We start from the raw sequence: 25,551 nt of genomic DNA, 5'->3' as shown, positions 1-25,551 counted from the left end.
TCTAATATAGTCTTGGGAGCAAACAGCTCATTAGGGTCACTGATGTTTGCTATATAAAATCAAAACATTTAGGTTTGGGGATAGATTTGCCTCTTGGCTGAACTAGTGAGAGTGAGAGTGTATGGGATGATTCTTTCTTGTTTCTCCAGTGTGCAAGTTGTCTTCATACATGCACGTAAGCATGATGGGACTAAACAAATTGAGTCATTACTGGGAACACAACGTATACTGCTAATGTCAGAATCATGCTTCAGTTGCATCAGTGCACAGCGCAGATATGTACTTTTGATGTGATAAATCTCCAATATCGAAGAAAGCAGCTATAAACTGTGATGGATACAGCATTTATTCAGATGGTTTGGATAGGCTACTAGGAAATATACTTAGGAAAAATAAGTGTCAAGTGTACTTCACAGATAATAAAGACTTTATTGGTTAGGCTATTGCTAATTTTCTCATGAGCTATGTCATCACAATTTCATCTAATTTAATCTGGAATTGCAGTAATACATGGTCATGATATAGACATCAGCGACTGTACCAGGTGTTATGGCACCATAACTTTTCCTTTCTGAGTGCCATTTCTTAGTGTCCCTTTGATCTGACTTTTAATAGTAAGTAATATGTATAGTGACAGTGTTAATCATTTCCCTTTTTAATTGACTTGTTTGGAAAATGGGTAGGAGGTACAAGAAAGAGAAAATAAATTTCCTGTTAGTATATCCTTTCCTCATTTTACATCAGTGCCTAAGAGTAAGACAGAAGGATAAAGCTGTGACCACTGTGAAGGATGTAAAGCTAGAATATTAGAGATCACACAGCTCTTTTGCCTGTTTCTTTATATGAAGAAAAAAAAAAAAAAAGTTTAAGAGTTTCCTTAAAGGTGCAGCCTAGCACTGAGTCCTTCAGAACAACATGGTTTTGGTGATATCTCTTATTCCTTCTGTAAGTTTTACTTCCATGAGAAATGGCCCTGACATCAGTAAGACAGATTATTTGGGGAAGAATGGCACATACAAACAAAGGCATAGGAAGATATATTGACAATCAGTGATTATAAGAAGCCTCAAAAAACACTGGCAAGGCCTTTATATTGGTCCTTATAAGAGCAGAAATAAATCCCAGTAATTTGTATTTTTTATCCTCCTTAGAAAATATAGGTGATGTTAATCTTCCAGATCTTTTAAAATATTTTCCTTTTGCATGTGTACTTATCAATTTTCACTTTTTCAGGGATATTTAGCTGGAAAATGACCCTATGCAGGCAGCTATGTGCTTGTGATCCTGTCAAAGAAAGACAAGTGACTGTAAGCAAGTAAAGTGCTTTCAGCTCTAGTGCATGGATCGGAGAACATGTACATATTCTGGTAGTGTAAGTGCGTGCCTTTCCCTTCACACTTCTCGGTCATATATTAGCAAGAATTTTTGACTTTTCACAAATGTTGAAATGCACAGCTGGACACACATGAGCCAGAGTCCCATTTTTGTGTATTGAATTTAGTGGAATATGCCATGGTTTATTAATTACAGCCATGTGTCTGTTCTTGAGTGCATCCTGATGCAAGTTTGTAGAGGGCTAGAGAATTACTCTGCATCCTGTGACAGAGCATTAATGCCTGGATATTTGTGACGAAAGCCAGAACTGATTAAAAAAAAAAAAATAATAATAATAATAATAATACTTACTCTCCACTTTGTTCTTTGAATATTTCTGCTAACATGGGTGCTGTGTACAGAACTTGGCTATGTGACATGCACACCAAAGTACCCCAAAATAACTCTTTTCAGCTTAAACCTTTTTTTTTTTTTTTTTCTTTCCACTGACTGATACATCATTTTAGAGTCCTTAATTCTCATTTGCAGATGGGAAATTTCATGTGTTTCATCCAGTTCCTTAATCCTCGTCTTTGTGACTAAGCTCCCTTGAAGTAGCTAGTTGTCGTGGGAGGGTAGGACATCGCCATGGCATGGTGCCACGCAGTACCACCAGGAACAAGGCCTGATTATTCAGGAGGACCTTTTCTCTTTTGGTGTCTGACATGCCCTCTCTCAATGCAACCCTCAGCAAGGCTCCTAAACATGCTGCAACCTCCAGTCCAAAGTTAATGGCTGTTGTTCAATTCAGTTGGATTATGCAGCACGAGTAGAGTGAAGATGCTTCAACTGTGGCCTAGGGTGATGGAGGCAGCCTGACAGCCTTCCTGCTCCTCTGTGGAAATGGGGCAGGGGCAACCTGATGGGTAACTGCTAGCTGATTTCTCTGGTGTTTCAGTTTCAGCAGTAACAGAGGTAGAGTTGTCTCCAGCTCCATGGGTGACAAACATCTTTAGGAGAGGAGGCCGAGGGTGGTGTGGCCAGTTCAGCTGGCAGATTGTTCCGGAGGCTGCCGCAGCCAGGCCTGGGCAGAAAATCAGGGAAAAGCAGCCCGGCTTGTGAAGCTACCAGCTGGCTCAGGTCTCTTGGTCACATATGAAAAACCATAGCTTCAGGTCTGGCATAAGGAGATGAGCCTTTTTTAACCCATCCTGTGTGTGTGTGTGGGGGGGGGTTGATATCTTAAAAATAGTCACTGCAGCTGCATGCTGTGAGCCTGGAAGTAGGAGGAATGCTGAGTAGGTTTGGAGCTTAGCATCATATTGAGGTAATGTCTCCCCACTGCCTTTCATCTTTCTGGGGACACTTTTTGCAGAGACCATGACAGGGTCCTGCAGATGGGCCGATATTCAGAGCAATGCATAGCAAGTGTGAAAATGGTACTGAGAATTAACAGCACACTGAATACAGCTTTCAATTATTCATTGAGAGCCTACTTATATTCCTTTTTGGTGTTATACTTAGAAGTGTAACCATGCATTTGCTACAGATTTTATGGATTAGAAAATCATAGGATTAGCCAGTCCATAAGTTTATCCTGATGTATATTAAGTAACTCATCGAAGAAAACGGATGTTTCATATATGGGAAATGAATAATTAATTTTGTTTTCCCAGTTAAAAAAAAAAAAAATCCCTTAGGTGCTTTTCTGTTTTCTGCTGAAGCTGAATTTTTTTAGTCCTTTGACAATGTCTTACACCCTCCAATATGTCTTGTTTCTATGGAGACACCAATGAACTGCAGCTCGCATTCTTCTGCATATCACAATACAAGGTTGCTTCAGAATTTTCCCAATGCTTCACTCTCGTCCCTTTTAATGAGAAATTAATCAATAGATTCAGTGCTCTTGTCTCATACACTCACAAATACATGCACGTACACGTATGAAGCCTGTGAGTGAGCCTGCCTGTAAACTCAATGTATGCTTTCAAAGTTTTGTCTCAGAGAATAGCACATGTTATTTTGGGGCTAATAAGACTGTAATTCTGAGCTGTATTGGATATCAGGGTGGGAAGATGGATATCTTGTATGCAGTAGACTAGATGGGAAGATGTTGGGATACTCCATGCTTTTTAACAACAAGTGTGGAGTTCTGGCATGGCCTTAAATATTATTACATGAGTTTTTGTTTAACCCCAATGAACTCTCATAACTTCTATGTGAATTTTCCCCCTATATCCATATCAACCCTAATTTTGAATTATCACATGATGATTCTTTACATTTAATTCTCCAAGCTGTGTTCTTCCTCCCAGGTGTGCACATGGCTTCTCTTCAGGACAGTGACCAGTAAACATGTGTGTGGCCGAACACAATAGGTTTGCAAGGAGCACAAGGGAGAAAAAAAAAAAAAAAAAAAAAGCACCACAAAATAAATTACACTGTTTCTTATTAAAAATACATTATGAAGTAAATGGTATTTTTAATTATGAAGAATCAGTGAGACTGAAATGCCGCCAGACTGGAAGATGTATGTTAGTGAGCAGTTTGAAGTCACTAACCAGCCTCTTCTTACTGCAGTGTAGTCTGATTTTTTTCCCCCAGTTAAATTTAACAGGTAAAATAGCACCTGACTTTGTTGCTGCCATGAGGTTTTTGTTATTGGGTCACATTATATTGAAATGAATTTCCAGAAACATTTCAAAATAGCATTTGCAGAGGCCTCATAACTGATATATGTTTACACAAACTACCTGATGATGGCAACAGAACATGTCTAATCTCAGCTTATGTATTCATGTGCTGTGATGTATTCAGAGAAACTTTCTCATTTTTTCTTTGTGCTACACAGCTGTCTGTCTCCTCCTGCTGTCTCATACTTTGATTGTATTCTCTTCTAGACAAAGACTGTATTTTTTTCTTCCATTTTTTGCAACTTCTAATGGATTACTGATGTTGAATCTAGTTCTTAAATGCTACAGTAATCAGTAATCCAATGAAAAACAAAGAGCTTTGATGGTATGCTAATGGTTGGTATTTCTAGCTAATATATTTATATATGTATTTCATAGAATCATAGAATTGCAGGTTTGGGTTGGAAGGGACCTTAAAGATCACCTGGTTCCATTCCACCTGCTATGGGCAGGAACACCTCCCACTAGACTCTGCCCCATCCAGCCTGGCCTTGAACACCTCCAGGGATGGGGCATCCACAGCTTCTCTGGGCAACGTGTGCTAGTGCCTCACCACCCTCTGAATGAAGACTTTCCTCTTAACATCTAATCTAAACCTAACCCCTTTTATTTTAAAGCCATTCCCCCTTGTCCTATCATCACTCCATCCTCAACAAAGAGTCCCTCCCCAGCTTTCCTGTAGGTCCCTTTTAGGTACCGGAAGGCTGCTATAAGGTCTCCCTGGAGCCTTCTCTTCTCCAGGCTGAACAACCCCAACTCCCTTAGTCTGGCTTCATAGGAGAAGTGCTACAGCCTATTGATCATCTTTGTTGTCCTCCTCTGGACTTGTTCTGATACTTCCATCTCCTCCTTGCACTGTGGGCCCCAGAGCTGAACGCAGTACTCCAGGTGGGGTACACAGGGTAGAGGGGGATAATCTCCCCCCTCGACCTGCTGGCCATGCTGCTTCTGATTCAGCCCAGGATATGTTTGGCTTTCTGGGCTGCAGGAGCAAGCAGCCTAGAACGTATACACACATAGATACATGTATATGTACATGCATGCACATATATAAGTGCTTACCTTTTGTTACGCTTTTTGTTGCCAAACTGAAAAGCGAAAAATAAAATCTAGCCTTTTTTATATGACATTTCAGAAAGAATGGTTTATTTGAACTCTGTGAACATTTATTGCATTCTTGATTCATTTTAACTATTCAGTATTTTTGTTAACATACACAGAGAGCACGGTTTAACCTCTAAATGGACCAAAGAGCATTACTGCTTTCTCAAGAATAATTATTGTAGCTATGCAAGCTAGCACATAACAGTTAAATATATCCTTGCTTTTGACAGAAGCTAGTGGAGTTGGAACAGAGATGAACATAGCTTATTAAATATAGCTCTTATGAAGACTGCTCTATAATTACTGTGATTTTTCTTTGTATCATTATGATCATAGGCTGATCGAAAACAATGAATCGTGTATTTTCAAGAGGCTAAGAACTATTCAACCATATAAAGAGATCATACCTAGAGTAACAGCCCTGTTAGTTTTCTTTGAGTAGTCTGTGTAAATAATACACTATAAAGGTTAAATAGGTCTTTTCGCTGATGGCCCCTCTCCTACCAATAAGATTTAAAAACTGAGAGGAGAATGCTCCAAGCAGGACCAAGAACTCTTCAGTCCATGAAATCGCATACATATCCATGAGCAAACCTTTTGATACTCTTTAATTGAAACCAGTGCTCAATGTATAAAAAGGGATCTGCTGATTTTTATTTTTATTTTTTTTTTTCTGAAATGAAAACCTCAGGATGAAATGACCTATATACCCAAAATGTCTAAAGAACAAAAATGCCCAGTTGTCCTTCTGCTATCAGCTCTGACACTCCAACACATCCAAAATAGATCCAGGGACCTGGATTCAAATACTTCCCATCTTTTCTGACCCATGAGAAACTTCCATGCTTTCTGGGGCTGAATAGAGAGCAAACAGCAAGGGTGTGTTCTTGTGGTCTGGATTGTTTCCTATTTCCCAGGTGTGTGTTGATACACCTGGGGAGGCAGCAGACCTCAACACAGCTGCTCTGTGACAGGCAGGAGAAGGGAACTTGAGGTTTTCAGCAAAGACCTTGGCCAATACAAAGGTCCATTGTCTTCAGGAGTGCCCTTGCTTGTGAAGCTTTTCTCTTTGTGTAGTCACTGATAATTAATGTTTGAGGTGCCAGAATTCTGGCACTTAAAATTTTAGCTGCTACCTTCTACCTAGTATGAAGAATAATGATTTTATTGTCCTATTTTAGATTTCAGGCAATTTAGGTGCATCAAAGATGTGCAGTATTAATTTCAGACTTTCAGTATGAAGACAAGGTACTTGCGAACAATCAGTAATTTCAGAGCAAGTTTGGTTTCAAGATTTGTTGTTATTTACTGCTGTGCTTGTGGAGCTGATGGGAAGACAGGGACAGGCATTTGTGAGATCGGGGCTGGGAATGCTGCTGTTTCGAGCAACCACTCGACAATTCCTTCTCTGAACCAATCCAGCTTTGTATTAAAGACATTAGTTTCGTTGCCTTGACTACATGTATTGGAAGACTTATCTGGAGCCTCACGTTCCTGATGGTTGTTATATACCTTCTCATTTCTAGCCTAATTTATTCCCAGTTAGTCTGTTTGCAGGCCACTGGTGACTGTTAGGTAAAATCAGTCTTTTCCTTCTCTGTGTTTATCTGTTTTTACTGTTTAACAGAGAGAAACCTCTCATGCTTCCCTTAGTTACGCTGGAAATGTACTTGGAAATGTTTGTGTCTGTTGTACATTCATATATATTCTGTGTCTATTGAAAAAATAATATTACCTTTATTTAATATTGTTTGTTAGCATGTATCTTTCTGTACAGCTTCTAAGCAAGTTAAATTGTTTTATCAATTGCATGGAGTTAATTGAAATATTTCAAATCTGTAAGGGTGAACTATGGTATGAAACAGTGAGTGTGAAGAGATTAAATAGAAAGGAGAACTGAAGCAAACAGCAGTTTAAATCCCATTCTTAACCCAATTCAAACTTTGCTGTAGGCTTGGTTTAACCAAGAGCACTTACATAAACAGTCAGCTTTTCCATGCTAAGGTTTTCCAAACAGCTTGTTGGTAATGCCACGATTAAACAACAGTCAATTCTATAAACAGTACCTTATTGAAAGCAATTACAAGGAATGATTTTGAGAAATGGGCTTGTAGGCCTTGTTGCAGAAAACCTGGATGATGACACATCCCAATTGTCCAAAGCAGTACCATCACAATTGGTCTCTGTTTCAACCTTATTTAACAGATTCATTAATAGTATTAAAGAAAGCAAGTGAACAGCATGTTAATGAAGTCAGCAGATGATGTAAACAGCAGGAAACAGAAAATAGAAGATACTTAGAGATTAGAAACATGAGCGAGAGGGGTTATCAGTGTATCATATTCAGATTGAGAAGGAAGAGAAAGAAGCTAATGTGTCTGGGATAAATTAGTTCATAACTGATTTTATATGGCTAATACATATTAAGTACAGAGAAATATACACACTAAAATATGCTAGAACATTTTGTTCTGGTTGACAAAGGACCAGTCTGTGATCAGTGTAATACCTCAAAGGGCAATACTGTCTTTGGAAGAATGTGGAGATACTGTCAAAGAGCAGACAAGTAATTGCTGAATTTGATACCAACAGGAGCAATTTGCTGTTGTTCAAGCAACAGAAAATAAAAATCAGTGGTTTAGGAGACTGATTTAGGAAGAAAGACTGAAATGTAATGGCTTCAAGTAATAAGGAATGGAGAGGAAGAATAAAACAATCTGCATCACTGAAATATCCATAAGCATTTAGGCAAAATATGATTTATTCAGCATTGCTAAGAATTTGATATAATTTCAGGAAAAAGTTCTTTATTGGGCAAAAACAACCTCTTACCAGATTAAATGAAGAATTAAAAAATGAATACATTGAAGCTGTAAAGCACAACCTATCGTCAGTAAGTGTAAGCCTAAAATAGGTTGTAGGCTTGTAGGCTGCTGCTCACTACCTCCTGGAAATGCAGTGTCTTCAGCACCCCTTGGTGTGAATGTGCATTGCAGAGGCCCTAGCTCGTTATATCTAACCTTTTTTTTTTTTTTTTTTTTTTTCTTTCCCCAACAATATCCAAATTACAGGAGACTTTCCAAGTGCTCCATTCAGCAAGCCCAATCCCACACAAGCTCTAAAATACTTCCCCTTCCCTGTTGCGGTGACATGCACACTGCAGGCAGACTGACAACCACCTCCTCCAGTTAGAGCATGTAATCATAAATACCCTTTTGAGCTCATTGAAAATGTGACTAACTCAAAGTCTCAGCTCATACATTGTCAAATCCCACTTGGTGAGTCTTGCTCCCGTTCCAGCTGGAGATGGGCCCACGCTGGAATTTGGGAATCTGGTTTTCATGTTCCAAAACTGAACAAAGAGACTCATTTCTAGCCTCAGTCTCCTAAACTGCAGTCATGTCTGTAAGTAAAATGCTGAAACATTAGTTGTCTGGGAAAAATAAATGAGTGATGATTTTAAGAGATGCTGTGGCTACTCAGTGCAGTAGCTGCAAGCTTTTTGGTGCTGTTCCCAGAAATGCTTCAACCATGGTGAGGAGCTCAATTCTCTAATTAAAAAAAAAAATTGTATCAAATATTTTTCAGCTTTACACTCTCAAATTAAAGCTTAAAAACCTCCAAGGAAGGAAAGGAGGCCAGATTGGAGGGGGAGGAGGTGAGAGGAAGGAAGCGGGTGGAGAAAACCACTATATTCCCAAGATGCAAGGAAAGTTGAAAAGTAGAAGAAAAAATATATTAAATCAGTGTAAACTAAGAGGTAAGTTTAAGGCATTTTTTTTACATTGAATGTATATTTTGTTGGGGTATTTTTAGCAGTAAAATTCGTTGTACTGTAAAACATTTAAAATACATTAAAGTGAGGTAATTGCTTTTTTTTTCATTTTGTGTGCTATAAACTTGATCTATATTTTTATTAAGACCTATCACAGGATGTGTTGTGCTGAGATTCTGCTGCGTTTTTGCTGTTGCTGGTTAGAACTGTCTATTACCTCACCAATGACCTACATGAAGCGAATCAGCATCCCATGGCAGCAGGCAGGGTGTTTTGTTGTAGAGCTCAGCTGCGAAAGTTAATTGTTTATGGAGATTTAATGGGCATCACACTCCTAGTTACCTACAGCACTGTAATTCAGCAGTGTATTGGTATAGCTTCGGAAAAGAGGCTCTAAAGTAATAGATTTTGGTATGGTTAGGAAGAGAGTTGACCTGTGTTCTTAAACTAAGGTCAGATCAATGCCTTATATTGTTTATTAGTGTTGTTGGTGTTATTGCTACTTGGTCTGCTGCCTATACAGGGGTTATATAAGTTAAGGTTTGATCAGAGACCACATGCCAGCAGTGGAATAGTAAAGTCTGTTGCACTTAAAAGCTCATTTATTACTGGAATATTTGTTGCTATACTGCCAGGAGCCTGCCAGAGAAGCAACGGAATAAAAATATTGCTGATTAATACGGCTGGGCTTGTGTTGTAACACCATGTGACACTAAAGACTTTGTCACAGATGAGTTTGGAGAGGAAGGAAACAGAAATCTGGAAAAAGTGGATGAAGGTGTAATGAGGTTCTTCATGGCTGTCAGGCAGCTGGGCAGAGTGGGGAGGCACAGATGTTCCTGCAGCCTTTGGTACTCACTTAATGCATATGTAGAACAGGTTATTTGCATTATTTTTTATCTTTGGAGTCTGGGAACTGGGTAGAGCAAGCATGTGACAACTGCTGTGATGGGAGAGACCAGAGGTCTTGGTAGCTGATGGTGAAGGCGAACACAGGAGAGGGGTTTCAGAGAGATTGCTGCTGCCTTCCTTTCTGGTCCTCATCTGGCTTCTGGTGGGTCAGGTCTTTTTGGGCTGTGGATCAGCCATGTTTCAAAGCTTCTGGTGCATCAGTTGTTCATAAATTTATCCAATTTTTATTTTTTATTTATTTTTTTTAACCTGTTTACTATATTGGTCTCAGAAACGTCTTCTGGAAATGGGGTCTCTAACTTAATCACGTTGTCTTTAGTTTAAGCCTGGTGTTTGAGGGTTTTATTGATTGCCTCAAGTATATTTACTGTGAAAAGTGAATAACATTTCTTACAGAGATACTTATCATTGCCACCTTAAAATGTCTAATTGTAGGCTGAAAAGATGTGCTTTCCTTATTTCTTCCCCCTATTCCGTATCTCTGATCATCCTTGTCCCTCTCCGTACATTATTTCAGTGATTCAGATGAAAAAGTTTCCTGCTTTTGAAGCCACACCTATCTAATGGCTATCTCCCCTTTCTTGCTCTCACCACTTAGCCATCCTTAACTTTTCTAAATATTTTTTTTTTAGAGTTGAACTGAATGCTTAAATATTTCTACGGATAGCAGTTACATAAATATATGCATGGCAGCTGTGCACTTCAAGATGAATATATTATGGATGAAGAGCTTGAATTCCACAGCATTTGTACTATTTTTATTCAGGCACATCCTAAGAATTTAGTATCAAATGGCCTAATTCTGCTCTAGCTGACACTAAAGCCAGTGAATTAAACCAGAAACTCCTACACGATTCAATAGAATCAGGGCTTGTCCTGCCTGCCAGAGAACAGAGCTCGACACCACTTTTAGAGCTGCTCTGAATTGTGCATGAGTCTGGGTGTTAAGAAGTGCAGAAAAAGGAAAAAAGACTTGGGAAAGAGGTAACCACAGTTGTGGAGCAGATGTGATCGTAGGATTGAGGAGGGCTAGGAGAAGGCAGTGGATGAGCAACAGGAGCTGTGTGTGAGGCAGGCAGTAGAGGCAGCTGCGGACCCTGGAGGGTGGCTGGGTGCCATGATGTGAGTCACAAACTGATGTCAGAATTTCCTCAGGCATCCCAAAGGCCTTGGACACCCAAGTCTTATCAAGGTGAATGGGAATGTGGCATCCGAAGGCAGCTCTGCAATTTTCAGCCCTGAGGTGACTCAGCGGAAGTCAGAGGCGAGGTAGAAATTAGGCTTGAGGACAGACTGCACAGCTGATGACTCTAGCGGTCTTTATTTTGTTCCGCATAGATTAATGAAGAGTATTTTCCTCCGATGTTTAGAAGCCATGACCTATATTTTAAACAGTCTTAAATAATTAATACATAAATTTCATCACAACTCCATCATCACACAGAATTATCCAACCAAGGAATGAATCATAATGATGTTCTTCCCCGTACCTGGCATGTGTTCTTGTTCTCCCTCTTCTGTGGAGGTTTTGAAGACTAAAGGGTTCCTTTTAATTTCATACTGTTTCGCAGAGGAACAAAAGAAAACAAAAAACATTTAAAAGAGATTCTACATGGAAAATTCCCTGTTTAAAGATTTTTCTTAAAGTCAGATACCTTTGCTGATTGCTAATAGAACAGAATAGAAGTAGCTGAAAGACAGTCTCAAAGGGAGCTGAGGTTGCTAAAAACTCCGTATATAAAAATGAACCCTTTCAGTGCAATCTAGCAGCAGCCCATACAAGTCGATGTGTTGGTATTAATATATTATTTACCAGTTGCATTGCATCAGCTTCACTTCACAATGGATGTAGGATGTAGAGTGCTATGAAGAAATCCAAGCCTGAGTTAATAAAGCTATGCATGGCAGCACTTAAGGAAGAAAAGCAGCTTATTTGAGAATTTATCCAAATGTGCAAACAGAGTGAATCTAGCCAACTAGCAGCAAAATGGAGTAACAAACAAATGCTTTCTTTCTTCTATCAGGTGTCAATATGAGCCTTGCTTTATCCTCTGACTGCCCTCTTTAAACAGGTAGTACCTCTCTGACTTACACACAGCAAGTTTTAGTAATGTTTCTGCCCTTTGTACACTGCAGGGCTTACCCAGCTGCAGCTGGATCAGATTGAATGGAAGCGAAATGTAGATAGTAATTTAAGGACTCTTTGACATGAGTTTTGCCAACAGTTCTGCTGGTAGCTGGAAATACTGGAGGCTTTCTTACTGCACAATATCTCTCTCTGCCAAATTCTGCCCCTTTCCCCCCTCCTAGGTTGTGCCAACTGTTTACCTTCTCCTCTTGCTCCATGTGACCCGTCTTCTGCATTAAGCATTCCCAAGTGCCTGTTTGTCTCTGTTTCAACAAGATCACTAGGGATAGATAATAGATAAACATGCATGATGGTAGAGAAAAAGACTGAGGGCAAATCCTTTCCTTTTTAGAAAGTCATCCAAGCTGGCAGACTAGTTCCATTATTTGTGTCCCTCCCCTTGCCAGGCAGAAGGCATAGCAGATAAAATTTCACCCAAGATAGAAAAGTTTAAATGCTGAATAGACTGGGAATAGCAAAACATCATCTTCTCCCTCTGAAGTGCTCCAGCCAAAAAAACAATATCCTCTATCCTCCACATATCCTCATTTATATCCCTCTGGGATATAAATGGACCCACTGGTCCCATGACGGACCCCTGTGGGACACCACTTGTCACTGGCCTCCACCTGGACATAGAACTGTTTATTGCAACTCTCTGGCTGCAGCCATCCAGCCAATTCTTTATCCACCAAATAGTTCACCCTTGAAATCCAGATCTCACTCATCAATCAGTGTTGGACCACATCAAAGGCCTTAAGAAGTCCAGGTATATGACATTGGTTGCTCATCCCTTGTTGACTGCTGCAGTCACTTCATCATAGAAGGCCACCAGATTGGTCAGGCACGATTTGCCCTTGGTGAAGCCGTGCTGGCAAGTAACATGTGTTTTAATAGCTTTCATTTATGCAAGAGGGGTTAAATGTTTAGATTTAAACTGACTTCCAGATTTTGGGGGAACATACTGTTATTTTATGTGTTTCAGACACTGGAACGTACCTATCGATTTTAAAAGACTAATGTCAAACATCTGTTCTGAATTTTATGGCTATTTAAGAAGTAAGGAAAGGGAATCTTCATCACACACAGCACTCTTGTGAGCTGTTGTGAGTTGCACGTGAACAGGAGAATGACTGGCACTGTAAGTTGAACTAAAGGGCAAGGAAGACATGGATCTGAAAGAAGTTCTGCATCTTGATTGTGTTGACATCTGTGCCCAGATATAGATAAAAGAAGGAATCTGCTCTTGCTTTGAAGCAGTGAAGCATAATTGGTTCCCTGGAATAAAGACAGAAATAAGTTTTGGAATGGTTTCTATCCACTGCATTGTGGCTAACCATACTTCCTACAGGTAGACCTTAAGAAATGGCAGACTGCTTCTGCAAAGGTAGCCTGTGTAGTGAAGCAGGAGGAAAATATTTTGATGGAAAAACAGCTTATGCACTATTATTTCATGCTTCCACAAATGGAATAATAAAGCAGTTCTGAAATACCTTTCTGACCATTCAGTGACCTCTGAATTATATGTACAAAACTAGGTTATTTCAAACACTGGCCAATTATCTCACTCTAGTGTGGCATTCAGTAAGAGAAGGATTAGCCAGGGAAAGAAGTAGACTGAGTCATCAGTTAAGAATGATCTTTAAAATAAAATAGTGAATATAAGCTTACTGTATTATTACCATCTTTATTTAAAGAAATTGCCTAGACTGGCAAAGTTTTGTTTCATTGCAACATTTTCTTCATAAAGCTCCCTTGTGAACGCAACAAAACCAACAACTTCGGTGTAGCGTAAAGCCGCAGATTATCAGGCTAGAAATGCCATATTAACCTCCAGTGTCAGAGGTGTCTGAGCTTGTAGATGTTCAGTTCTCTTACAGGAACACAATTGTGATCTCAGCTTTTATGCTGGTAGTGCATTTTTAGCAGGTGGTTTACAGTGGAATTATTTCATAGAATCACAGAAATCTTCGAGGTGGGAAGGCATCCCTGGAAACTATCCAGTCAAACCCCACCTGCTCTAAGCAGGGTCCTGACCGGGTTGACCACAACACTGCCCATATCAGTCAGGTTTTGCATCTCTCCAAGGATGGAGACTACAATCTCTCTGGGCAACTTGTGCTGGTGTTTGGCCACCTTCACAGTAATTTGTTTTTTCTTAAGTGGAATTTCCTGTATTTCAATTTCTGCCCATTGCTTCTTGTCCTGTTACCAGATAGTAATGAGAGGAGTACAACAGAGGGACGGAGTTACTCATTTGTAAACTGCAGAAAATTCCATTACATAGGAAACCATGGTGGTTTGAAACTGATGAGTGGCCAAGGAGTAACATGCTGCTTTCTTACTCCCCCTCCTCAGAAGGTCAAGGGGAGAAAATATGATGGGAAAAAAAAAAAAAAAAAAAAAAAAAAAAGCTCATGGGTTGAGATAAGGACAGGGATGTTGCTCACCAATTACCATCACAAGCAAAATAGACTCAGCACAGGGAGATTAGTGTAATTTATTGTCTATTGATAACAAACTTGAGCAGTGAGAACTAAAAGCAAACTAAAACCACCTTCCCCTCATCCACCGTCTTCTACCTCCTCCCCCCAAGCAGCACAGGGGAATGGGCAATGGGTGCTGCGGTCAGTCCCTGATGCTTCATCTCCACCACTCCTTCACTGCTCCTTCACGGTCACTCTCTGCCCCTGCTCCACGTGGGGTCCCTCCCATGGGATGCCGCCCTTCCCAGACTGATACTGTGGGGGCTGCCCATAGGCAGCATCTCTTCAAGAACTGCTCCCACATGGCTCCGTACCACGGGGTCCATCCCCCAGGAGCAAACTGCTCCAGCACACGTCCCCCATGGGCAGCAGCTCTCCCCAGATCCCCTGCTCCTGCGTGGGCTCCTCTCCACGGGCTGCAGCTCCGGCCCGGGGCCTGCTCCTGTGAGGGCTCTCCATGGGCCGCAGCCTCCTCCAGGCCACATCCACCTGCTCCACCAGGGGCCTCTCCACAGGCCGCAGGGGAACTGCTGCTGCGTGCCTGGAGCACCTCCTGCCCTCCTGCTGCCTTGGAGTCTCCAGGGCTGCTTCTATCACATTTCTCACTTTTCTCTCCCAGCAGCTGTGGTGCAGCAGATTTTTTCCCCCATTTTCTTCAGTCTGCTCTCCCACAGGCCCACCCCATGTCACTCCCTGGCTCAGCTCTGGCCAGCAGCGGGTCCCTCTTGGAGCTGGTTGGAGCTGTCTCTGATCTGACGTGGGGCAGCTGCTGGGCTCTGCTCAGGAGCCACCCCTGCAGCCCACTGCTACCAAACCCTTCCCAAGTAAACCCAGTTCCTACACACAGGAATATATAAGAAATAGAATTATCATTATTGTCTTCGCACTCTCCTTTCAATTAAACCTGGAACAATAATCTCATTTAAAAAAAAAAAAAAAAAAAAAAAAGAAAGAGCAAACTGGAGTAGATAGAAAAGAGATGTGAGGAAAAATCAGAACTTGATGCTTTGCATACTTCTTTATGCCTCGGCAAAGAGAGGTCAAATCAATCCTTCACTTTCAACATGCTCTCTAAACAAGTTCAATGGGTCCCTGTCCCTCAGTTGAATTCAATGCTGTTCTAAACCAAATAACTTGAAAGATTGCAAATCAGATACTGTGTAATTTTGGGCTGCTGCAGTATTTTTCCTTTATTTCAGAATAATTTAGGACCTGGATTGTCCTGGTAGCTTTGCTAGAGTAGTAGTAGCAGTTGCCTATATCATTGTGATTCAGTCCCTAATATATCTTGATGCAAGAGGGTTAAGTGCCAATTATCTCGTGAAAGTAAGCATGGAAGTTGACGATCTAGGGCAAAAAACCTTCAGCTGTGCTTTGTGACCCAGGAAGTCATCACTATCATGATCCAGGCTGATATGTAGAGGAAAGCATGAAGACAACCACAGTGCATTATTTACAGAATATTAATACCTATAAATGAGTGAAGATTTTTTGTCTTCTGGTACCTATTCATAATGAATGTTTTACTAGGGAGATTATTTAGAATCACATTTTTTCTCCTCCACAATAACCTCTTTCTCCACTTTCTATTATGAAAATCAGCCAACAGTTTTTGATACTGTAACTTACTACTTCAGGTCATTCTACAAGGCATATATAGTGCAAAAGATGAATATCCAGCATGGTTTCTGTGAGCATTTTAACAGCTACCAGCATTTTCATCAGAGTAAAGCTGAATAGTGCTTCACATATGTGGATGGCTTGAAGCCATTATATCATAATCCTGGGATGTGTGATTATGAAAGTGTATATGTCAGAGGGTTTGATTGCTGCCTATAAGAAACTCTTCTTTGTAACAGATTAATAATTTCTTATTCTTCGAAGAAGAATTTAAGATTATCCTATACTTACACAATGGGGTGAAGATAGAGAACAGTCAATATTTATTCCAGGTAAATTTCAATGCTTTGCTTAAGATAGCAGAGGTAATAGCTTGTTTATGTTTACCCCTGTCTCTCCCTAGTGGTTGTAGAGACATGGAATGTCTCCAGCTTCCATGTTATGGAAATGCTCAAGGTTATGTGGAAATAATTGAAACTGTGTAACAGGCCGATAATATTGGTAACTGATACAATAGAAATACTCATGTCACTCTGTGGAACTTTCTGAATGGAAATGTGAGGTTGAGCTGTGGAATTTTAACTACAAAAAATCTGTTCATATGCTTGCAGTTTCACTGAATGTAAACCCTGTCCTGAACTCAGGTGTAAGGAAAGGTAGTGTTCTGCTCTGACAGCAATGTTGAATAGCAAAGATAGGGCTACTATCAGGCAGAAATCTCTGGAAACAAAAAAATGGCCTAAGGTTTTAAGATTTCTGTTGCATCAGCGGCGCTTTTTATTTATTTGTTTGTTTGTTGTTTTTTTTTTTTTTTTGTTTTGTTTTGTTTTTTTTTTTTTTTTTTTTTTATCTATCTATTTATTTATTTATTTATTCCTATAAAGCTATTAATACTTTCTAAAAGAAGTGAAGGAAGCTGGGGCACTCTCTTCCATCAGAAGTATTGTTTTAGTTTGGTCTGGGGGGATATGAGTCTATTTTAATATTGAATTTATCTCTTTCACTGCATTTCACAAGTTATAGTTCACAATTGTGTTCATCCTGTTTTCCTGAACATAATTTTTCTGTCACAGTGATACTGCAGTGAGTATAAGCCCTTTTCATGTATGTCTTTATTTGACTGAAAAATTAATGGGAAAATATACATTTTTGATACTTTTTTGTACTTAACTGTGCAGCTGTATATGTATTAATGTCAGATTTATTCTGGCTCATTCACATCCATCCTGAACAGCTTTCTTCCTGAGTCAGATCTATCTTGATATCAGTGCTGCAAAATGACATCAAAATGTATTTACATCTGTTTTATGAAGTGAAATGTCTAAAAAGATTGAATTAGATCAAATTATCAGAAATGAATTCTATGAATATATCGACAAAAATATAAATTCTAATTGCATGCCTTTGCATGGGAATGTATACTGTGAGTCTGTCTGTTGTATGAAATCACAGAGCAACGAGAGAAACATTGATTCCATCTCTGAATGCAAAGAAATACTAAAGGTCTGGAAGTTAAATGTTCTCATGTCAAAATAAATGCTAAACTCTATTCTGAAGGCCCAAAGGTGTGATGTACTGACATATTATACTAAGGCTCCTTCCTGTACACTGTAATTCATTTTATTCGTTCTGGGATAAGTTGCATCTAACTGAAACATTTTAACTTCGGTTAAATAAGGTAAATCAATCAAAAGGATAAACTGGAAAATAAGACTAAAATAATTTCCTGATTTTGTGAGAAATATTTTTACGTGATTCTTTTAGTTTTTATTGTCACAAGACATGTCTTTTTAATTTGTCATACAGTATGCTTTAAGACTGTAATAGTAATTGACATTTTTCTTTTTCTTTTTCTTTTTTATTTTTTTTACATTGATACCTTTCTTACTGTTTCTCCAACCTGATAAGCAAATTTTCTCTCAGGTGAATAGTTTCCACTAGTTCCTTTATAGGTGGACTTTTGCTAGATTAAAAATGTTGGTGAAAACAAAAGCAGTGCTCATTCTAGCTGTAAAAGAAAGGAATTATCTGTGAGAGTGGGAAGCTTGAACATGTTTTTTATCCAGGACTTCTTAGCATATTTTGCTAAAAAGCAGATGCTTCAAACGTGTGAGCCCAAAACCACACCGTCATGTGATAGAAACTTGAAAGAACGTTAAAAGTTGTCAAAGCCAGCAAAACTATATGAAGTATACTTTTAAGCACAATATGAGTTCATGCTTTTCATGCACTCTCAACACTTTAGACAAGTCCCTGTGGGTCCACCCTTTATCATTTTTTAGTCTCTATTGGTGCAAAAATGGCAGCAAAAGACCACAGGGGAATAATGGAGAGTAAACAACCTTTAATCCTGATGTTCATTATCTTTCCTTCCAATCTTATCAGCATTTGACTAGAATGATTGGCATAAACAGTGTATAGCTTTAAAATAGCAATGCTATAAAATATTTTTTTAAACAACTCCAAATAAAGAAAGATGTTTATGGTAAAAGTAAAACAAGGGTACACAAGACAGATTGCAAGCAGGTAGTAGAGGGCTGATTAATGGGGGCAATAGATAAAATAAGCACTTATGTTCAATGCTTCCATATTTCTTATAAGAATATGGACATATGGAAAGTAGGCAAAAGAATTCACAATAAGGTTTAAAATAAAATCAAAGCAAAGATGTATTACTGCATATGCTGTATAAGCACAGATGCTACTGGGAAAACAATTGCTTCAGCATCATGGGTTCAGTCAGTCAATGGATATTCTAGACAGTAATTCAGTGGAGTCTGTCATTATTGAGAGCTCATTATGAAACAGTTTCAGAGGTTAGATATAAAAATTTGTCATATGAGTTTAAGCCAACAATAACTATTAACTTTTCAATATTCATCAAAAGTACAAAGGCTATGTTTAGTTTTCTAATGTTTATGAATAAATGGCATTTTTATTAGTTGTCAGGCATAAACAGCAATGTAGCAATTCAAGCCATAATTACAATTTGTTGATGACACTTCCTGAATACTGTACTGGCCCTGCAGGTTTACATACACATATTTGCTCTGGAGCAATGATAGATTCACAAATCTCAAAGGAATGTGTATGTTGAGAACATGAAGGTATGAGCTGACCAGTGGTGGAGCTTCAAAGATTTTGGGGACGTGATTTCAAAGGAGATAGACTAGCTGTGAATCTGGTTATTCACAGTTCAGAGAGCACTTAAACCATCTAATCTCTCACACTGCAATACCAGAACTGTCAGCCTAGCATGTTTTTTTGTTTGTTTGTTTGTTTATTTGTTTTTTTAATACTTTATCCAGTTTATACATAGGCATCTAAAGATTTCTGTACTTTTATTTAGAGGTTGTTTTATAGCTCGATGAATGCCACTGCTAGGTGGCTAAAATAATCTTAGTGCAGCTTCTTGAAAAGGGGGCAAAGAAAAAAGAGGGATGAGACATAAATAAAACTATCAGTAGACAAGTGACCTCTTGCCTTCAATTAAAAAAATGGAGACCAACTTCAGTGTTAGACCTCCACATATATTATGTTTATTAGAAGCCCTGGCATGAAACTGAAATAATTGATTTATTCCTATTCACGTCAATGGTCCAGAGTAGGGATGCCTTTCATGAAGTTTAAAATGTTGGAAAGTATGTATCTGTATCTTTCAGTGTAGTAGGATATAACTGTACTCACTTCCACATGTTTATATTTCAGTGTTTTCATGTGTCCAGTGTTGGCTGTGCTACTTCAGCATCTTAAGTTTGCGTGTTTTAAGTTTGTCTTATAGTTTATGGTTGCCAACAGGAATATTTTGGTAAATTTAGGATAATACACACTTTCCAGTTCTCTAAAATTTGTTATACTCTGTGTCAGGTTTCCTTATGATAACCAATTATCTTTGACGTGTATCCTTATCAAATTCTTCTTGAAAAATGCCTACTGTCCACGTCACTCTCTTATCTATCGCAGCAGCATTATCTTCAAAGAGTTCTATCAGCTTAGTTATGCAAGACATTCCTATTATACATTCATATTGGCTGACTGTAATGGAATTAAGCTTTCCTTAGTATTCCCTTGCCAGTTGCAACAAAATTGTTTTCAATATATATTAAAAATGCTAAGCCAGCTGGTGATTATACATTTTGCCCTATCTCATGGCTTCCTTGAATAGTGGGCTTGGTCTTAACTTTTTAGTCCTTCAGGAGCTAGTTTTGCCATCACAGAGTATTGACTGTGAAAGCTCAGTAAATGCTTTGTTAATTGGAAAGCATTAGTAAGCAAATCATGTTCACATAGTTAAATGACAGAAATACGTTTCTGTAGAAATGTGCAAATCTCAGACAGTGCAAAAAAAAATAGCTAATTTCAGACACTGTAAGGGAGGAGGCTAAATTTCAGAAAAAAAAAATAATCCAATGTTAATAATCAGAAAACTAGAAGAATGCTAAAGAAAATTAACTTCATGATGCTGTAAATATCACACCTTTAACAATAAAGTCCTGGAGGCTTGGAGAACTTTTAAAAACAGTGCTTTTGTTTGTTTGTTTGTTTTCCAATTGGAAGGGCTATGTTAGTTATATTCCTGATTTTTGTGCCATAGGCATAATTGCATATTAATACTTGAATTACATTTATTAGTAGATTATCAACTTAAATACTTGCTTTGGAATGACATGCAATATAGAGATATAAAGCTGAATATGTTAGCTGTTTATTAATGATGTGTATCATCAAGGCTGTTACCAGAATAACAAATTATAATAGTAAGTAGTAGAATTGAAGGAAAAAAAAAAAATACAAAGTGAAAACAGACTTAAAGATACAGTAGGGATAGTAATAGTTTTTATATCTACATGAAGACAGTTTATTATCAATACAGGTATTATATAGCAGAGTGAAAAGGAGTAAATGGTAGAGATATTGTGTACTGCTGGGAAATGGAACTTTACTTTTCCATTTATGTGCATCTTGGAGGGAAAAAATAGGTCAGAAAAACATGTTTTGTTAGAAGATAAAATAGAATATTATGCTAAAGGTCTTCTTGCAAACAATCTGAACAATCTGCAAAAAATATGTTTCTTTGGAGAGGTTGAAATTCTTATTTTTTGAATATTGGAGAAATGTTTTTTCCTAATGGCAACTGGATCTATCATATGTGTGAATTTAACCTCAACATAAAGTAAGCAAGAGTTTAGCACTCTGTACATCACCCACACTATAAAGCACTGGGAAATAACCCATTGATTATGTAGTGGGAGTGTGGTTAGCTACTATAAACTTAATTAATATTTTGTTGAAAAGTGGATATTGCTGTTTTGCAGAACTTTCTCAGTAGACAAATAACTAGTTTGTCTCCTAAGCAGACAACAAAATCATTATCAGTAAGTTGAGTGCTGGAACTTCAGCAAATTATAGATCTTTTCTTCCTTCCAACTTAAATCGATGGGAATTCTGATCTGCTGAAGTACAGTTAACGTTGGGCACAGAAACAATTTATACTTGGCTTATGTAGGTACCACAACTAAGACAATCCTAAATTAGCTACGGGTATTTAGCTACAGTCCTTTTTAGTCACTACTTTGGAACTGTAGTCTTACTCTGACATTATTTAAAACATAGCCCCCAGTTGAATGGCTAACTAAACCAGTGGAACATGACTCTTTGTTATTTTTTTTTCTCTGTGAAAGAGGATATATATCAACCAGTTTAGGAAATAAATCATTTCAGTGGAAATCTCATTAGTTGCTTGGAAGTAGCATGTCATCTGAAGAGTTTTTTCTCAGATGATTTTTTTTTTCTTGCACTGAGTTGACCTCCGCACTAAGTGAGGGGCCAGGAAAGAAAGTAAAAAGAAAGACTATGAAATTCCTATATTAATTATTTAAAAAATTTGATAATTGTACATTTTGAGCATATACTAGTATGAATTCTGATTGAGTCAGCAATATGCTTTTGGATCCATGTCATGTATCACCCGGACAGTGGAAAAGTGGTGATGACACAGAAGCTATTCATTAAGTCCAGATAACACAATGAACATTGAAGCAGCTTTCTTCCTTTTAGTCCTTACTAGTATGGCTTAATAAATACATAGGTTCGTTCATGCACACCTAACATGGTCAGAATACTTTTAGAAGAAATATTTCATTTATTGTAAAAATCTATGTTTTGTTTGAGTTTACCACCGTGCATAAAAAGAATATAGAATCTTCATTGATAATAATAAAGTTATATCTTACATGGGCAGGAAAAATTGATTCTCCTTAGCACCTTATTTAGTCTCAGGAGTTATCTTCTGTGTAAATGAATGTAGTGCCCCTGAAGGAAGCTAGTGCTCTTTACTCAAGTCTTCCTTTCAGGCTATACACAGCATATGGAACACCTCTGCAACTGCCCCTCCTTCGTCCTGCTGTGAAGCAATGAAAGGCAAATCCCCATGTCCATGTTGCCTTTCTTCTCCTCTCTGGACTTTTTTTTTTTTTTTTTTTTTTCCCAGGAAAATTTAAGATTAGAGGTGATTTGTCAAATTATACCTCTTTGAAGCAGGAGGGAAGCTAACCCATTCTTTTTCTTGTGAAAGCTTATTCCTTCCTGCCTCACTTCTTTGTGTTTTGTTAACATTAAGGTGTCACATAGCAGGAAATTTCATCTTTCTGAATAGAGAAAGACAAACACTAGTGGTTTGGACAAACTGCTAGGGAAATTCATACTTCACAGATTTACTTTGTTCTGGTTATGAATTTTCCAATGCCTGAAAATTTTCAGAGAGGGAGATTCTGGTTTGGATTTATGTGTACACCATACATTGAGGAAAACCAAGCTCTGTCTTCACCATTAATGTATTGGTGAAACTTTAGCAACTTGCTATCAAATGTTCTTTTCCTAATAACTTCCTAGAGTTCCCTTCTGCATTGTTATTATTATTACATACACACTTACGCAGACAGAATGATTTTGCCTACCATATGAGTTAATTTTGGAAACAGAATGGGCCTCCAGCACCTACCTGGATAGGAACAATAATTATACTGTTTTAATGCTATGAAAAACATTTATTCCTGGAGTCTGATAAAACAACAGTGTGAAGTATCTAAAAATTAGAGTGGTGGTACAGCCTTCAGCCATATTTTAATTCAATAATCTGTTTAGTTCTTACAGAAGCTTTTGTTTACATTACTATAGTTTAGTTGGATATTAAGATTCAGATCACTGTTCTGCTTAGTAAGTAAAAAGCAAAAAGTACTTTAATGGTTTTTATTATTAGAGTTTATTTATTTACTACAGTTTCATTATTTATTTTTGAGAGAAAGGCAGGAGAACAATGAAAGCATTTGTATTGATACTTCTTCCATTCATTGCTCACTTCTGGATAGAGAGCAACGCTTGTAGCTGTTGACGAACTGTAAGAATCCATTTAGCTTTTCCAATAGCTATTCTTTAGCATTAGTGTTTGGACAAAATTTGTTACTATTTAAATAGCTCCCTAGCTATTAACGTAAGGAAGGTCTTTCAGTTAAAATCTTAATTTTGGCAATGGCACAGATTGTTTCAGGTTTCTTTACAAGAGACACACAAAAACAGGTTAAAAGGCAGCCTGCACACTCGTTTAGTCAGAATACTCCCTCTGCTCCCTTATTTGACTTTTATAGCAAGTGTACAATAAAACACGCTAAGCCTCTAAGCTCCTCACCAATAAAACAAGCAAAGCTCCTCACTCAGATAACTTTTTTTTTTTTTTTAATTATCATTTATTTATTTATTTATTTCAACTTTGTTTAGCTGTGTCAGCTCTTCTTACCCGGCCCTTTGATCTCTCTCTACCTTGTTTTAGAGGAATGACAATTACATCTTTTTCATCCTCTTCTAGCTGTGGTTTTCACCTAAATCATTGAGAGCATGGTAATGGACATTGCGATTGATATGAATAGTAACAAAGGTTCACAGTTCTGCTGAATAGGTATTAAGTCAATGGGAGGAACAGCAAGTAAAAACTACGAAACTGAAGATCCAATCAATTACTTTGAGTTTTGCCTGTTGTCTGGAGTCTTAAAGACCCACCATCAATGGCTACTTCCCTTCACAATCTCCGTATCTACCTGTTTTGGTGCCTGGCAATGACATTGTGTGGATGGCATCATAACAAACAGGAAAGGAAACTCCAGCTTTGTAAATCAGTAATTATATTCTTACTGTAAGAGTAGAATGAGGAACATGGTATTGCATTAGAAACTAAGAGAAGTTTTCGTTTTAAAGATAAAGTTGGTGATATGGAGGTAAGAAATGTTTAAAATTAGCTGCAAATGCTGTTAGAGCACTTTCTACACTTTTCCATTAATTTTAATGGAATTGCACTTACTCTTATCACCTTCAGTACCAGAGTGGATATTCAAAACCAGGTGCCATTAGAAATACTTGTAATGTCAGGAAATGGTGGGGTAGCTGTGACATACAAAGAAAGAACATATATATAGATATTTTTATTTTATTTTATTTTGCCAGCAAGACTTCTGTAAATATGTTAACATGAAGTGCATAGCATTTTAAGTATGAAAACAACAGCATATTGTGAGAATGCAGCTTCAAACATAATGCATATTTTAGGAGCCATGGATTTTCCTCATCCCTTTGAAGCAAAAGCCCTTCAATATGAAACTGTTGATGTATTATCCCTACTTGCCTTCAAAGTTTTCTCAGGATTTTTGTTGCTAACACCCATCTCTATTAATCTTTAAAATTATCCACACACTCCAGGCGCATAACATAATTGGTAGCACTTACCACACAACACTATCCTTTTTTTCTTTTTCTTTTTTTTTTTTTTTCCAAAGGACATGGCCATCTGTAAACAGTTTAAAATAATTTGCATTTGTACTCTAGCTGTGATTCTCCAGGAGACTTTCTCCAATCAGTAGGGCTCTGTGCAGAAGCACTGGGTTGTCATCAGACAGAATATCATTTGCAGGATTCAGAAAAGAAAACAAAGATGATGTAAACTGAATTCAGGGGCCCTACTGAGAATCAGAAATTTGATGGTCAAGGTGCTGGTCCTTAGAATATGAGGTCCTGAGTTCTATCCTAAGAAGCATCATGGTCACTATGACACTGAACTTAGTCTCTCTCTGCTTCTCTCCCATCTGTAAATGTGGCTGAAAAGAACCCAAATAATATAGTCACAGGTGCTGGGTAAACATATAAAATAGAAAGTAAGTACCATCTGTAATTTTTAAAGACACTCACTGACATCAAGGAGCATGTTATTTTTGAATCTGCCATTCTGCGTCACAGATTTTCACTGAAGAGTTAAAGTATTCAATACACATATGAAAATAATCTCCCTTCAGTACAACATTTTTTAATTTCATCTTGCTTGGTATGCTTGAAGGATTTGTAATTGTTTTAAATTACATTGTACATTATTTTGACACATTCACCTATTAAAGGAGCTTTGTAAAAACTGTGCAGTATTACAATATCGCTTTCTTATGGTAGCAATCAATAATCACACCAGTGCTTGAGGACATTGCA

At 38.0% G+C, this 25,551-nt stretch overlaps 1 protein-coding gene across 21 annotated transcripts in view; it reads left to right on the top strand.

The window, feature by feature from the left end:
• Positions 1-25,551, top strand: part of DLGAP2 (DLG associated protein 2) — a 478,278-nt gene that overhangs the window by 154,096 nt on the left and 298,631 nt on the right. Inside the window, exon 1 of one of the 21 annotated variants that reach the window (XM_084515995.1) lies at positions 8,758-8,871. The exons of 19 other annotated variants lie outside the window; for them this stretch is intronic. In XM_084515995.1, the coding sequence (XP_084372121.1) occupies positions 8,814-8,871 (58 nt within the window). In that variant the 5' untranslated portion in view covers positions 8,758-8,813. Of the gene's footprint in view, positions 1-8,757; positions 8,872-25,551 lie in introns of those variants that run through there. One more of the 21 variants, XM_084515981.1, reaches the window with a different exon arrangement.

Source organism: Aythya ferina (assembly GCF_964211825.1).
Source record: "Aythya ferina genome assembly, chromosome: 3".
Taxonomy (NCBI): domain Eukaryota; kingdom Metazoa; phylum Chordata; class Aves; order Anseriformes; family Anatidae; genus Aythya; species Aythya ferina.
Note: the sequence above shows the minus strand (reverse complement) of the source record. Positions and strands in the feature narration are given on the sequence as shown.